The 15123-nt window shown below is 43.3% G+C and overlaps 1 protein-coding gene across 1 annotated transcript in view; it reads left to right on the top strand.

Annotated features, from left to right (window-relative positions):
* LOC126482057 (transmembrane channel-like protein) overlaps window positions 1-15123 on the top strand; it is a 167372-nt gene that overhangs the window by 40304 nt on the left and 111945 nt on the right. The window contains exons 4-5 of the mRNA XM_050106033.1: window positions 7659-7693; window positions 7775-7887. Of these exons, the coding sequence (XP_049961990.1) occupies window positions 7659-7693; window positions 7775-7887 (148 nt within the window). The remainder of the gene's footprint in view (window positions 1-7658; window positions 7694-7774; window positions 7888-15123) is intronic.

Below are 15123 nucleotides of genomic sequence, written 5' to 3'. Positions count from 1 at the left end.
CTTACTGAGCCAGTCCCTTGCTTCTCGCTTTGCTACGTCCTCAGTGTCAACATGCTCTACTCGCCATCGCAGCTTCTTTTGTCTGGTAGAGGGAACTGTAATCTTATGACGAGCTGTCTGTCAGTCACTGGCTCACTCCCAATAATCAACGTTCAGAACATCCCAGGAGCTTCGCCTGTGCTACTACTTTTCTCATGATGTTTGTTGCACTCAGCTCGCAAAACATCGCATAAATCAAAGGTCTGAAGACTATTTTCTAAAATTTCAGTAATAAAAGCTAAAGCAATGGCCTTCAAATTGAAATTTCCATAATGCTCCAATATAGTACTAGATAAAAAGTCAGTAAACAGGTGTCACAAATTAAGTTCTTAGGTTGCGATGTTAGTTATGAACATGAAAACGTCAGTTAAAAAACAAGCAAGTTTCAAAGGGTAAGAGGCGCAATACACAGACAGCTGCATGACAAGACAAGGATACAGAACTAAAATTTTACGAGGTAATGGCTACCCCTATTCTAATATATGGAAGCGGATCTTCACCGTTAAGTATGAAAGACAAAAGCATAGCATTTCTATTGATCCATTGTGGATGCGGGACAATCACCAAATAGTTGTGTGTTTTCAGAAGTTATTATTATTGTTTGACGACCAGTTTCAGCACCTCATTAATGCCACCTTGGGGGCCCTACGTTCTCGATTTACAGACTATCAGGTACACCGATGCATTCATAATCGGAGCCATCAGTACCGGGATTCTGTGATTTTTTTTCTGAAGTGTGTACTTCGAAGATCTGGCAAGTATTAATGGCTCTGTTTATGCAAGCATCGATGTATCCCATTCTGTGTACGTGGAATGCATATGGCCCTGAAGATGGCATTAATGAGATGCAGGAATAGGTCGTGTAAATGAAATAACAGCTTCCCAAAACATATGGCTGATAAGTGATTTTTCTGTGGTAAAAAGCGTAATACAGTCTACTTAAATGAAATTTTTAAGGAAGTTAATGGTTGTACCTTCAGAGATAAAATACAACTCAATATTAAAGGATGCTTAAATACGAGGGTTGTTCCGATCGGTCTCTAAATGGAAAACACAGAGAAAATCATTCATTTTATTTTCAGTAGTTAGCTACACTTTCCAGATACTTCTCTACATAGTCGCCGCTCCGAGCGTTATACCAAATTTCCAACACCATCGTCATAGAATGCAGCTGCCTGTGTTTTCCGATAATTATCTGCGCTGGTCTACAGCGCGCAGCCTGTGCCCAAGTGTTGTCTACGTATCCAGCGTTTCATGTGAACAGAGATGATACTCAGAACGAGCCAATTAGGGCTTTGTTGTGGGTGGTCAAACACTTCCCATCGATAAGGCTGCAGGAGCGTCTTCACTGCCCCTACAGAGTGCAGCTGAGAATTGCCATGAAGAAGGAAGTGCGGGCCAGTTGTGTTAGGTGGGTTGCATTCATTAAGGCGAAACCTCTCAGCAGGCCCTCCTACTTGGTGGAAGACATCGTTGGTCTGGGCATCTTTACTCGCTCACAGTGCGCTCACAACTGAAAATAGCGTATTGATGCGATCGACAGTCATACCAGAGACACTACCTAACACATCTCTGCAAAGCTTCATTGGGTTTTCACTGTGATGCCCATTTCACGACCAATCGGAACTTACTTTCTGGGCAACCTTCGTCGAAATACCACATTAAGAGAATGGAGCAAGACAGATTTTTTAAACAAGTAATCAATTATAAACCAACAAGAAAGAGATGTATACACTATCTGGTCAAAACTCTGCCGATATTAATGGACTTAGTATGGGGAATGTCCATCCTTTGCCTTTACGCCAGCTTGAGCTCTACTGGGACCCCTTCTATAAGTTGTCTGAATGTCTATAGAGAAATGGCAGCCCATTTATCCTCAAGAGCTGAAATCAGAGAAGGTAGTGCTATTGGATTCTAGAGTCTGGAGCGAAGTCGACTCATCCCAGAGGTGTGCCATTGGGTACAGGTTGGGCACATGAGAAGACCAGTTCGTTTCAGGAATGTTATTCTCCACAAACCGTAGGTCATAGATGCTGCTTTATGATGGAGTGCACTGTCATGCTGATACGATCATCGTCCCCAAACTGTTCCTCGAATGTACGCACCACACATTGCTTCCGCATTTAATGTTTTCTTTAGACAAGTAAGGGAACACACCCCTACCACGAAAAAGGCCCCCATATCGTAACACCACCTCCTTCATACTTCAGTGTTGGCACTACACGTGCTAGCTGGTAAAGTTCTCCAGTAATTTGACAAACCCATTCCCTTCCATCGGGTTGCCGCAGGGTATAGCGTGACTCGTCACTCTAAAACGCTCGTTCCCAGTCATCCGCTGTCCAATGGCGTAGCTCTTGGCACCACCTCATGCGTGGATTAGTACTGCGCGCAGGAATGTGTCGTTTATGAGGAGCTGATCGATGATTGTTGGCCATTGTTTGTAACTCTTTACGCACTGTTCCTGTGCTAGATAGATTGCTGGTAGCTGCTTGGAAATCTCTAGTGATTCATTCTGCTGACGTTCCGCAGTCTTCGACGGTCCATGTCCGTCATTATATGAGGACTGCGTGGTCTTTCTGTAGCTGTTTTGGTTCCTTGTGTATCCACTTGACAGTCACTTCAGGAACAGTAGCCTTGGGCAGTCATAAAATGGTTGAAACATCCCTGACGGATCTGTTATTCAAGTGACATCCGTTGACTAATGCACACTGGAAGGGAGTGAGCGCTCCTGACGGAACCATTCGGCTGTTACGCTTCTCTGCTGACAACACAATACTTTCCGCTTCGTTTCATACCGGCGGGTCCGCCTCTTGTGGTATCTAGAGGTAAATTCCGCATTAGTTTTTGTGAAATGAAATGAAGTTTATTCCTTATATAGAGGTCGATTGGGCGCGCCATGGTTGGTTTACAAGACGCCAGACAATATGCACTATAAATGTATGTTATTTATTGCGCAACAATGAGAAAATGATGAAATAACGAACGGAAGGGTAAGATTCTACATGTCTGAGAGTGAAATGTCAATCGTTTGAACGTGGCAGGGAATCTAGAAAATCAGAAAAGGGAAATGCAAAGATTCAGTGTAGATTTAGTGGGGGTAGGTGAAGTGAAATGGAGAGATGATAAGGATATCTGGCCAGACGAATCTTGAGTAATATCAGGAACAGCTGTAGTTTAAGTATAAGTACATGCCAACATCACAATCAGCGTATGAAAAGGTAAACTACACTGAAGCGCCAGAGAAACTGGTATCGGCATGAGTGTTCAAATAAAGAGATATGTAAACAGGCAGAACATGGCTATGCGGTCGGTAACGCCTATATAAGACAACAAGTGTCTGGCGCAGTTATTAGATCGATTACTGCTGCTACAATGGCAGCTTGTCAAGATTTAAGTGAACGTGGTGTTACAGTCAGCACACGAACCATGGGACACTGCATCTCCAAGGCAGCGATGAAGTGAGGATTTTCCCGTACGACCATTTCACGAGTGTACCGTGAATATCAGGAATCCGGTAGAACATCAAATCTCCGACATCGCTACGGCCGGAAAACGATCCTGCAAGAACGCGACCAACGACGACTGAGGAGAATCGTTCCACGTGACAGTACTTCAATCGTTCCGCAAATTGCTGCAGCTTTCAGTGCTGGGTCATCAACAAGTGTCAGCGTGCCAACTATTCAACTAAACATCATGGATATGGGCTTTCCGAGTCTGTACCCTTGATGACTGCACGACACAAAGATTTACGCCTCACCTAGACCTGCCAGCAACGACGTTGGACTGTTGATGATGGAAACATGTTGCCTGGTCGGACGAGTCTCGTTTCAAATTGTATCCAGCAGATGGACGTGTACGGGCATGAATCTATGGGCCCTGCATGTTAGCAGGGGGCTGTTCAAGATGATGGAGGCCCTGTAATGGTGTGGGGCGTGTGCAGTTGGAGTGATATGGGAACCCTGATACGTCTAGTTACAACTCTGACAGCATCCTGTCCCATCACCTGTATCCATTCATGTCCATTGTGCATTCCGACGGATTTGGGCAATTCCAGCAGGACAGTGCGACACCCCACACGTCCATTATTTCTACAGAGTGGCTCCAGGAACACTCTTCTGAGTTTAAACACATCCACTGGCCACCAAACTCCTCAGATATAAACATTACTGAGCATATCTGTGATTCCTTGCAAAGTGCTGTTCAGAAGAGATCTCTATCCCCTCATACTCTTACGGATTTATATACAGCCCTGCAGGATTCATGGAGTCAGTTTCCGCTAGCACTACTTCAGACATTAGTCGAGTCCATGCCACGTCGTGTTGCGGCACTTCTGCGTGATCGATGGAGCCCTACACAATATTAGGCAGGTGTACCGGTTTCCTTGGCTGTTCAGTGTATATGAGGATACTGGAAGGGTAAATGAGTACGTAAAGGTGAAGATATAGAGGACTGGAAAGCAGAATAGAAGACAGAGAACGTGAGAGTATACGCCTGCTAATATAGAATAAATTTCTTATATTTCCGTCCATGGCGACAGAAATTTTGGTTTCAGTCATTAGTCACCATTTAGAGATCCATTTTACGTATCCGGAGGCTATACCGGCACTGCAGCCGGATTTACATCATGTTTTAAACATATGAGACGAGGCTAAGCTGATTGCGTGTATATTTTGTGACGATGCCACCATAGCTTTATTATATTAGGACATGTTATGAAACAAATCTGAATATGATCATTGACGACCGAAATATGTAATCAAAGGACAAAAAGTTTTTCTTATCACTGATGGAAATAAAAGAAACTTATTTGATGCTTCCTGGATCACTGTTTTAATCCGTGTCCGTGTCGTAGCTTGTGAAACTTTGTGATATAAATGAGACAGGAGAAATATTAATTCAATTCTGCAATAAAGTACAGCTAGTAATACTGAATGCACTGTTCAGAAAACATTAGTGATGGAAATATACACAGAAAATGCCTTGGCCACAAGATGGTGCCAGTTGAATTACGTCATGGGCAGACAGAGATTCCGAAATCATGTTTTAGATTGTAAGGCGCATACAGGAGTGGATATTGACTCAGGCCATCATTTAGTAATGACGAAGAATAGCTTGAACTTCAAGAGAATCGCCCTGGAGAATCAGTGTGGAAACCGATGGGACACTGAAGTACTAAGAAATAATGAGGTATGTCCACAAAAGAATTCGGAAGGAAAGACGTCCTAAGGCAGCTGGAAGCCAATTATACACCTGAGCCCTTCAGCGGCATTCAGCAGTTAACAGCTGGTTCCTCTCCCAAGATAGCTATTGGCTACACAAAGCGAGTTCATAGAGGGGGACTGTCGGAAGTTCATGTTTCACAACCTCTGCTGAAGCGACGATCGTACTTGACACATAGGCTACTATCATTTTCACTTGAAAGCTTCAAGAAAATACTCTGACGGGAACAGGCATCGCAGCACCGTGAAGGAACTGCGCAACATAAACGAAAGTTCGTAGGCTTCTTTCGAGATCTGAAAGATGTTGTCTATTCACATTTCGCACCAATCATGTAGGAGTGGCGCTAGTAGCGTCACTACGGAGATGCAAATCGGGTTCGCTTTAAATACACGCTGTAACGGTTGTGAGCGTTAGTTACCTTTGAGATTCGAATGGTGAGTTGATGTTAGTCAAGGACGCCTTTAAGGAGACACAGACGCCATTATCAGCACCTCACTGAGTTCGAACGAGGCCTTGTAAAGGGGCTACGGGAAGCTGGATGTTGCTTCTGCGATACTGAAGAAAGGCTTGGCAGCCACTATAAATGATTGCTGGTGAGGATATACGGTCGCAAGTAGACCGGGCTCCGGACTTCCACGTGCCACTATCGAGAGGAAAGACCATCGTGTTCGGCCTAGGGCTCTGGCGCATCGCACTGTATCTGCAGCAGTATTTTGATCAGCAGTTGGCACCACAGTGACACAACGAACTGCTACAAATCAATCATTTCAAGGGCAGCTTCTAGTCAGACACCATGTAGCGTGAATTCCACTGACCCCAAACCACTGACGCGCGCGATTTCAGTGGTGCCAAGCGATCAAGCGAGAGTTCGTTTTAGGGTAGAAGTCTGTTGTGTTTTCTGATGAAACCCTCGGTGCCAGAGATGGCCGTGTGTTGCATGCTAGATATAGAGGGCCTCTGCCTGGAGATATGTTCTGCGGTGCGACGTCTTATGACCGTAGGATCAGTCTCAGGGGTTATCCCACGCATCGTGGCTGAAAATCTGTCAGTCAGTCTGATGATTCGATCTGCTATTCATGAATAACATTTCAGGTGGCGTTTTTCAACAGGATAACGCTCACTCGCAAACTGCTGTTGTAACCCAGGATGCTCTACAGAATATCGACATGTTACCTTGTCCTGATCGTTCATCACATGTGTCTCCAGTCAAGCATACAAGGGACGTCATCGGATGATAACTCCAGCGTCATACACAAACAACATTAACTGTCCCTGTATTGATCGACCAAGTGCAACAGTCGTGGAAGTCCGTCCCATAAGCTGACCTCCAGCACCTGTACGACACAATACATACACATTTGCATTCTTGCATCAACGGTCTGGCGGTGACACCGGTTATTAAGGTACCAGCATTTCGTATTTGCAGTGGCTTGTCTCGCGCTTAAATTAACCTGTGACGTTAAAATGTTGATCAGTTGAGTAGTCTATTACCTAGACAAATGTATTTCCTAAAATTCATTGTTGTTGTTGTTGTGGTCTTCAGTCCTGAGAGTGGTTTGATGCAGCTCTCCATGCTACTCTATCCTGTGCAAGCTTCTTCATCTCCCAGTACCTACTGCAACCTACATCCTTCTGAATCTGCTTAGTGTATTCATCTCTTGGTCTCCCTCTACGATTTTTACCCTCCAATGCTAAATTTGTGATCCCTTGATGCCTCAGAACATGTCCTACCAACCGAACCCTTCTTCTAGTCAAGTTGTGCCACAAACGTCTCTTCTCCCCAATCCTATTCAATACCTCCTCATTAGTTACGTGATCTATCCACCTAATCTTCAGCATTCTTCTGTAGCACCACATTTCGAAAGTTCCTATTCTCTTCTAGTCTAAACTATTTATCGTCCATGTTTCACTTCCATACGTGGCTACACTCCATACAAATACTTTCAGAAACGACTTCCTGACACTTAAATCTATACTCGATGTTAACAAATTTCTCTTCTTCAGATACGATTTCCTTGCCAATGCCAGTCTACATTTTATATCCTCTCTACTTCGACCATCATCAGTTATTTTGCTTCCCAAATAGCAAAACTCCTTTACTACTTTAAGTGTCTCATTTCCTAATCTAATTCCCTCATCATCACCCGACTAAATTCGACTACATTCTATTATCCTAGTTTTGCTTTTGTTGATGTTCATGTTATACCCTCTTTTCAAGACACTGTCCATTCCGTTCAACTGCTCTTCCAAGTCCTTTGCTGTCGCAATTCATTACAATACATTAATTATTTCCTGTGCTGCGGTTCTTTTTCCGTCAGTGTGATTTAAGAAAATTTTAGAGGTAATTATTAGACAGTCTGGGAGACGTGTACAGGAGTACCGTACTTGTCTGCCGGCAGGTCCCGTGGACGAGGAGGAGGACTACTCTGCGAGCGTGAGTGCGATCCTGCAGCGGCGCGCCTCCACCCGGCGCAGCCGCCGCCACAACCGCCGGCGGCCGTCCTCGCCGTTCTCGCTGCCGCCCTCCATCTCCGCCTCCGTGGACCACGAGTCTCTGGGTACGGGGCCAGGCTCCGGGCCCGCACCCCAGCGGAGGCGATCCTCCGTCTTCACCACCAGCTCTGGAGAGTGAGTACTCGAGGAAGGGGGCGGGTTTGGTATCAGCAAGCGTTAGCGGCAGACAGCCCTGTTGGCTGTCAATGCGTTCAGAATAAAAGTTTTGTGTGACCTTTGAGTTATAGCCAAGAGTACCTCATACAGGCAAACGTTCACCGCATAGAGGCTAGCTTCAGAATGTCGCTGAGTGAAATCTAGCAGTGAAATTCCCTGTGAAGTCTACCGGCCAAGTGCCATGCTAGGACGATCTCTCCCTTAGCATTCTGAAATATGTACGTGTCCATGTGTCTGATAGGCCAGATTACGTTCTTCTTCTCGTCAATCCAAATACATAAGACCACCTTTCATAGCAGTGACGCAGAGTCCTCAATTCCCATGTTACCCATCTATTTGTCAAGAGCGTTTTTTTCACATCTTATTAACAGCATGTTGGTGCACATGTCCCTGGTCCGGTGGAAGTGCCTCTTCGTCAGTTTTGTCTTCAAGATGTTATCGTGCGAATTTCTGAGTGTTTGTAGCTGACCTAAACATTGTTACTCCCTGCCTTACAATGACCTGCGATTAGGCGACTTTTGTGCACTTCTGCGATTCTCACCACCGCATTTCGGGCTCCTGCCTTCAACCAACCACGCCACTCTGCAGATATCTCGACAGCCGCCAACTCTTACTTCCCAGTATCTGGACAGAAAGGCGTCCTGTTGTCTTCTACATTGTCGGGAGTTCGATGGACGTCTCGTCTGGCAGATATCTACATCTACATCTACAATCTTATTCTGTGGTTCACAATTAAGTGCCTAGCAGAGGGTTCAACGAACCACGTTCAAGCTATATCTCTACCGTTCCACACCCGAACGGCGTATCGAAATAACAAGCATTAAAATCTTTCTGTGGGACTTGTGATTTCTCTTATTGTGATGATCCTTCCTCATTATGTAGACTGGCACCAACACAGTATTTTCGCAATCGGAGGAGAAAAATGGTGACTGAAATTTCACGAGAAGATCAGCCGCATAAGAAACGCCTTTGCCTGATGATTAACTCCACATTTCATGGATAATGCCAGTGGCACTCTCTCACCTACTTCGCGATAGTACAAAACGAGCTGCCCTTTGAACTACTTCGATGTCAATCGTCAGCCCCGTCCGATATTCCAAAAGAGGATGGACAGACGCAGTGTAAGCAGTCTCTTTAGTAGACCTGTTACATTTTCTAAGAGTTCTGCTAATAAATCGCAGTCCTTAATTTTTTTATGTATCTGATCGTTCCAATTTCAGTTATTCGTAACTGTAATCCGTTAATATTTAGCTGAATTTACAGCCTTTAGATTTGTGTAATTTATGGTAACCGAGCTTTAGCGTTTTAGTACTCATGTGGATGACTTCACATTTTTCGTTATTGAGAGTCAATTGCCACTTTTCGCACCATACAGATATTTGGTCTTTATCATTTTGCGATTGGTTTTTATCATCTGGGGACTTGACAAGACGGTAAATGACGTCATCATCAGTATACAATAGCTCCTGGGATTGTCTCCCATGTCGTTTGTGCAGATCAGGAAGGCCTGTGGCACTTCCTTGGGGAACGCCAGAAAATATTTCCATTTTACTCGATGACTTTCCGTCAGTTACTACGAACTGGACCTTTCAGCCAGGCACTCACGAATCCCGTCTCTCAGCTGAGACGATACTGCACAAGCACGCAATTTTATTAATATTCGCTCGTGAGAGAGGGTGTCAAAAGCCTTCTGAAAATCTAAAAATATGGAATTAATTTCACATCACCAGTCGATAGCGCTCTTTACTTCGTGAGACTAAAAATGTAGTTGTTTTTTAAGAGGTAATTCACAACGTTCGAAGGCAGCATATGTTCCATAATGCTACTGCAAATTAATGTTAGAGATGTGTATTGTAATTCAACGGTTGCTCCTATTTTCTGTCTAGTTAAATTCTTTCCCTCTACTAGCTCTCCAACTAATGTTCTCAGCAACATGTCGTGTAGCATTATTAACGCAAATTTCTGTTTCTGGATATCCTGATTAATCAGAAGGTTGTGAGCACTGTCCACTGAGAGACTGAATCTCCCCTGGTGACATTGTGAACACGTGTCGGGGTAAGGAAAGTATACAATCGGAGCACGGACAAACGGTATGCGCTGAAAATGCGGAATTCCACTGACGTAAGAGACTGTGGCAAAGGACAGAGTTTCATAACTAGGAACCAGTGAATGACCATTCTGAAACGATGAAGCTTGCCCACTGTTCGTATACAATGTCGTGAACATCTGTGGAAAGTGGTTGAAAGATAGTGTAAAACAAGTGGGCGATAAGGCATTGTTGGATGCCCATGCCTCATAGCAGAACGTCGACGTCTGAAATTTGACCGCACTGGAAAGAAGATAGGCTGCGATCTGTGGCAGATCTGACGACAGAATACAATGTTGGTATAGACAATACTATCGGGGCACATCGTTCAGCGACATTGTTGAGCATGGGACTCTGCAGCAGACAAACCTGACGTTGACGCAACGACATCCTCAATTAAAACTGAGGGATTTATTACAAAATCCTATCTAGCCCAAAAGCGAACTTTTTGTGCTAATACCACCTTGCTATGTCTGTCACCACGTCTACAGTATTTCCTAGTGGAATTGTTTAGGCAAAAGCCACACAGATTCAGAGACATTCCATTTAAAAATCTTGCTCTTCTACAAAGAAGCATACTCGTCCCTGCTATTTCTACAAGTCCAGTATGCGTAGGCTTCCTGTCCTCATCTTTTTGGACTGACGACTAAGCACGACATTCAGAGGAACAGTCCTAGGCTGCATTTTCCTACAAATTGAGAACTGATGGTAGGGATATACCAGTTTGTAAAGTAGCATTCCTTAGCTTTCATGGAAAACCAAGCACAGACTTATGAATGTTCGTAGGTTTACACGGCCGTTGGCATTTTGAATAAAATAATTTTGGGTATTAGGCTGCGTCACTGTAACTACTAAAACAGCTAAAGTGCCGACGTTTCGACCGACTTTCTGTGGTCCTCTACAGGGCGCCCTGACGAGAACCGCAGCAAGTCGATCGAAACGTCGGCACTTTAATTGCTTTAGTAGTTATAGTGACGTGGCCCAATATTCAAAATTATTTTATTCAAGCGTCGACTGTACAGGGTCCAGAATAGTATTGCAACGTATTGCCAGTCGCCAAAAGGTAGGAGAGGTCCCCATAACAACATACCAAAAAAGATACCAGAACCGTCTGCTCAGTTGACTGACTGCCATGTAAAGTACCTTAAAGTAAGACAGTCACACGACTCTCTGCGTGATAACTCAAGTCGAAAATACCTGCCAGAAGATTTGACCGTAAGTGATATGTATCTTCAACTTTTACACAAGTACCAAATCAGTCTTCCTTATGAAAGCTACTGGACAGTATACGAAACTTTTAACACACATTTTTGGACATCCAAGGTCTGATACATGTACTACATGTGATTCACTGAACAGCAAAATAGAAGCTGAGGAAAGAGATTTTGAGAAGAGTCCGTTAGTAGCGTAAAAGACATCCTACTTGAAAAGATCAGAAGCTTTTGTAAATATGAAACCAAACTATATTCCAAAATCAAAAGAAAGGCTGAAAAACTGTACTTCATTCAATTATATGCAAAACTTTCCCCTAATAGACATGCACTCAAACGCCATTTACCATGAAAGACAATTATAATACAATGTTCTTGGGATTCACAGTCTGGCAGATGACTCAGTTTCAGTTTGCCGCTATATCTTGAACATGAAGGAAGGAAAGGTCCTAATGAGGTCACATTCATGATTTTGAACTACTTAGATAACATTCCATTATAAAATCAAAGAGATGAACTTTTTCTGCTTAGTGATTGGTGTCCTAGGCAGAACAGAAAAAAAAGATTATGATTCAGTTCTTGTACAGTCAAGTGCACCTATTGAAGGTCTCCCAAAGAATGACATGTTTGTTTCCAGAGCGAGGACACAGTTATTTACCAAATGATCAACACTCCCGTTCCATATGGTATAAGAGGCGTATGACAAATACTGTAGAAAATCCTGAAACTTGCGTTAGGAAAATAGTTGGAGTCCGCACATTACCTCTTCCATTCCAGCTGAAAATAATGAAACTTCATGATTTCGTATAGATAAACGTGCTACTGAGCCATTCTATTCGAAAACTTCTAAAGCTGCCCTCAAACTGTAACAAGTGCGAATGATTCACAACGAAATGGATGATAGAATTTTTGTCTCATTGCGAAACCCTTAGTTTGGCCCTGGGAGAAGGCATATCATTGTTAAGAGAAGGCCTACTACAAAATCTACTATTTTGGATCTACATTAGTTGTACGACAAGAACCCAGATATTCAGCAAGCTAAAGCCAGAAATGTTTGTAATTTAATGCAGTAACTGAAAGAAGATAACAACACCTTCTACAAATACCCCCTTTATGATACCTCAGACGAATATTATAACGAAGAGGATGTGGAAATTGATGTTGATGATAATGATAGCAGTGATGGTTGGGAGGATGAAAAATAACTAATAATTGGAAATCCAGGAACAACTAAAACTCTATTTTTAGTTCATTGTAAAGAAAGTAATGTCTTGTGTTCATTGGTACATAATTCGAGACAGTATTTTGAAAACACAATGAATTAGTCCAGCGAAAAATATTAGATCTTTTCTTCTTAATTTTCTACAAATATCGATAAGACTAAAAAAATTCTTCTTAAGAATTCACTATAAACAGTATACATAAAACCGAATATTAGGGAGAAAAATGCTCCTATTTGACATGCTTTGGTCATCGTTTGGTTGCTTTTCGAGGTTCATTTTAAATGGTGGGAAGTACTTTTTGATTCCTGAAAAATGACAATTGTGGACTTGGTCAATAAAAAACTGCCGACGTTTCGGTCACTGCTGCAAGTGATATTTTTCAGGGTATCTTGTTTAAACAAAGACACCCTGAAGAAGGTCTCTTGCAGCAGTGACCGACACGACGGTAGTTTTACATATTGACAATGTGGTCACAAACCCAGAAAAATCTTATTGAGTGTGGAAATGCCGCAGAAGCGTACGTTTGTAATTTTGGACTTGTCCAGTTTTTGTAATAAACACTGAAACTGCAGTGGACACTGGATTATCAAGACTGGATTGTTGTTCAGTGTAAACGCTTTACCTGATCGGATGAGTCACGTTTCTTGTTACACCAGGTCGATGGTCGTGGACGGGGCCGCCGTCGAACAGGCGAACGGCTGCTTGCAGCACCCACCATCTAAGGACGGAGGCCGGTGAGGGCGGCATTACACTATGTGGAACATACACCTGTGCTTTCACGGGACCTGTGGTGGTAGTCGAAGGCACCATGACAGCTGTGGTAGTGTTTGTTAGTGATACTGTAATACTGACTCGTACACTGGCAGTACTCTTCTATCGCCTCGGTTTTGTGCGAGCGACGAGTGAGGCACACACTGAAATTATTGCGCAACAGAAAAAAAATTGAGAGCTTCTAAATGTTTTACAACAAACCACGATGCTCTGCCCGTAATAGTTTCCAGATTTTTATTTTTCTAAAATAATAGTTGAACTTGTGGTGAATGGCCAGTGGACTTGCTGACAACAGTAATGATCCCAATACCAAAAGAAATGAGGAAGCAAGAAATGCGGTGAACACAGAACAATTAGCCTCATATCAGATGCAGCGAAAATTATGCTAAAGATCTACACACTTAAGCGCCTGGCAGAGGCTTCATCGAAATTTTATTATGATGATCGTTTCTCCCTCTCTAGGTCGACGTCAACAAAATATTTTCACATTCGGGGAAGAAAGTTGGTGATTGAAATTTCATGAGAAGGTTCCGCCGCAACGAAAAACGACTTTGTTTTAATGGTGTCTCATCACACTCTCTCCCCTGTCTCGCGATAATACAAAACTTGCTGCGCTTCTTTGAATTCTCTCGATGTACTCAGTTAATGCTATCTGGTAAGGATCCCACACCGCGCAGTACTCCAAAAGAGTACCGACAAGCGTAGTGTTGGCAGTCTCTTTAGTAGCTCTGTTACATTTTCTAAATGTTCCACCAGTAAAACGCAGTCTTTGGTTTGCCTTTCCAGAACATTTTCTATGTGTTTTTTCGAACTTAAATTGCTCGTAATTGTAATTCGTAGGTATTTAGTTCAATTTAGGGTGAAAGGATTTCGATAGTCTGTGTTTAGCAACTCTGTTTTCGCAGCGCTGTCGTCGATAGTATTTCCATTGCTATCACTCAGGGAAAGCATTGACTGTTTCTTGCGGCTAACATACCTTGCATACGACCAGAATCTCTTTGGATTTTCTGCCAGGTTTTGAGATAAAGCGTCGTTGTGGAAGAATCATTAATAAAAGACTAGAAAAAGTAATGAAAGAGAATCAGGGTGAGGAAGAATTTGCTTTTCGACTGAACGCAGGCACAGGAGATGCAACAGGACTCTTGAGAATTTTGGGGGTGAGGTTTAATGAAATGGGACGATTTTTGGAGGAGTGGTTACTGGAAAGGGAAAAAATCTATACAGGGTGTACATAAAGTCCGGGAACACTTTCAATTATTTATTGCACAAGAACTGAACATTGTACAGATGTCATAAATACTGAATTTTGATGAGAAACTCTGAAAGTGTTTTTTAAAAACATTCGATATGCGAACCACGAGTGACCCGGCAGACTTCAATACGATAATCGAATTCTTGCCATACCCGTCCCAGCATGGCATCGTGGACTGTGGCAGTCGCTTCCCGTATTCTCCCCCGGAGCTCTGTTACATCACGAGGTAGAGGCGGTACATACACCAGATCTTTAATGTGCCCCCACAGAAAAAAGTCACACGGAGTGAGATCTGGTGATCGGGGAGGCCATTTTATGAAACAGCTGTCGCCTTCTGTAGCACGGCCGATCCATCAATGCGGCAGTTCCGTGTTCAGGTACCCATGAACTTCGCGATGAAAATGGGGTGGAGCCCAATCCTGTTGAAAGGTGAACGGAGAGTCCGATTGCATTTGGGGCATCAGCCATTGCTGCAACATGCCCAGGTAGGAATACCCAGTGACAGTGATCTGGGCGAAGTGCTCTCGCACCTGAACTCGGCATGTTTGCGACTAGAACTGACTATCGGCAAATTACCAAATTACGCTGTAGCGGTATACATGAAAAAAAAACTTTCAGGATTTCTCTTCAAAATGACATAAGTATGATATC

This window comes from Schistocerca serialis, chromosome 5, assembly GCF_023864345.2.
Source record: "Schistocerca serialis cubense isolate TAMUIC-IGC-003099 chromosome 5, iqSchSeri2.2, whole genome shotgun sequence".
Lineage (NCBI taxonomy): Eukaryota > Metazoa > Arthropoda > Insecta > Orthoptera > Acrididae > Schistocerca > Schistocerca serialis.
The sequence above is the reverse complement of the archived record's forward strand: the minus strand, read 5'-3'. Positions and strand labels throughout refer to the sequence as shown.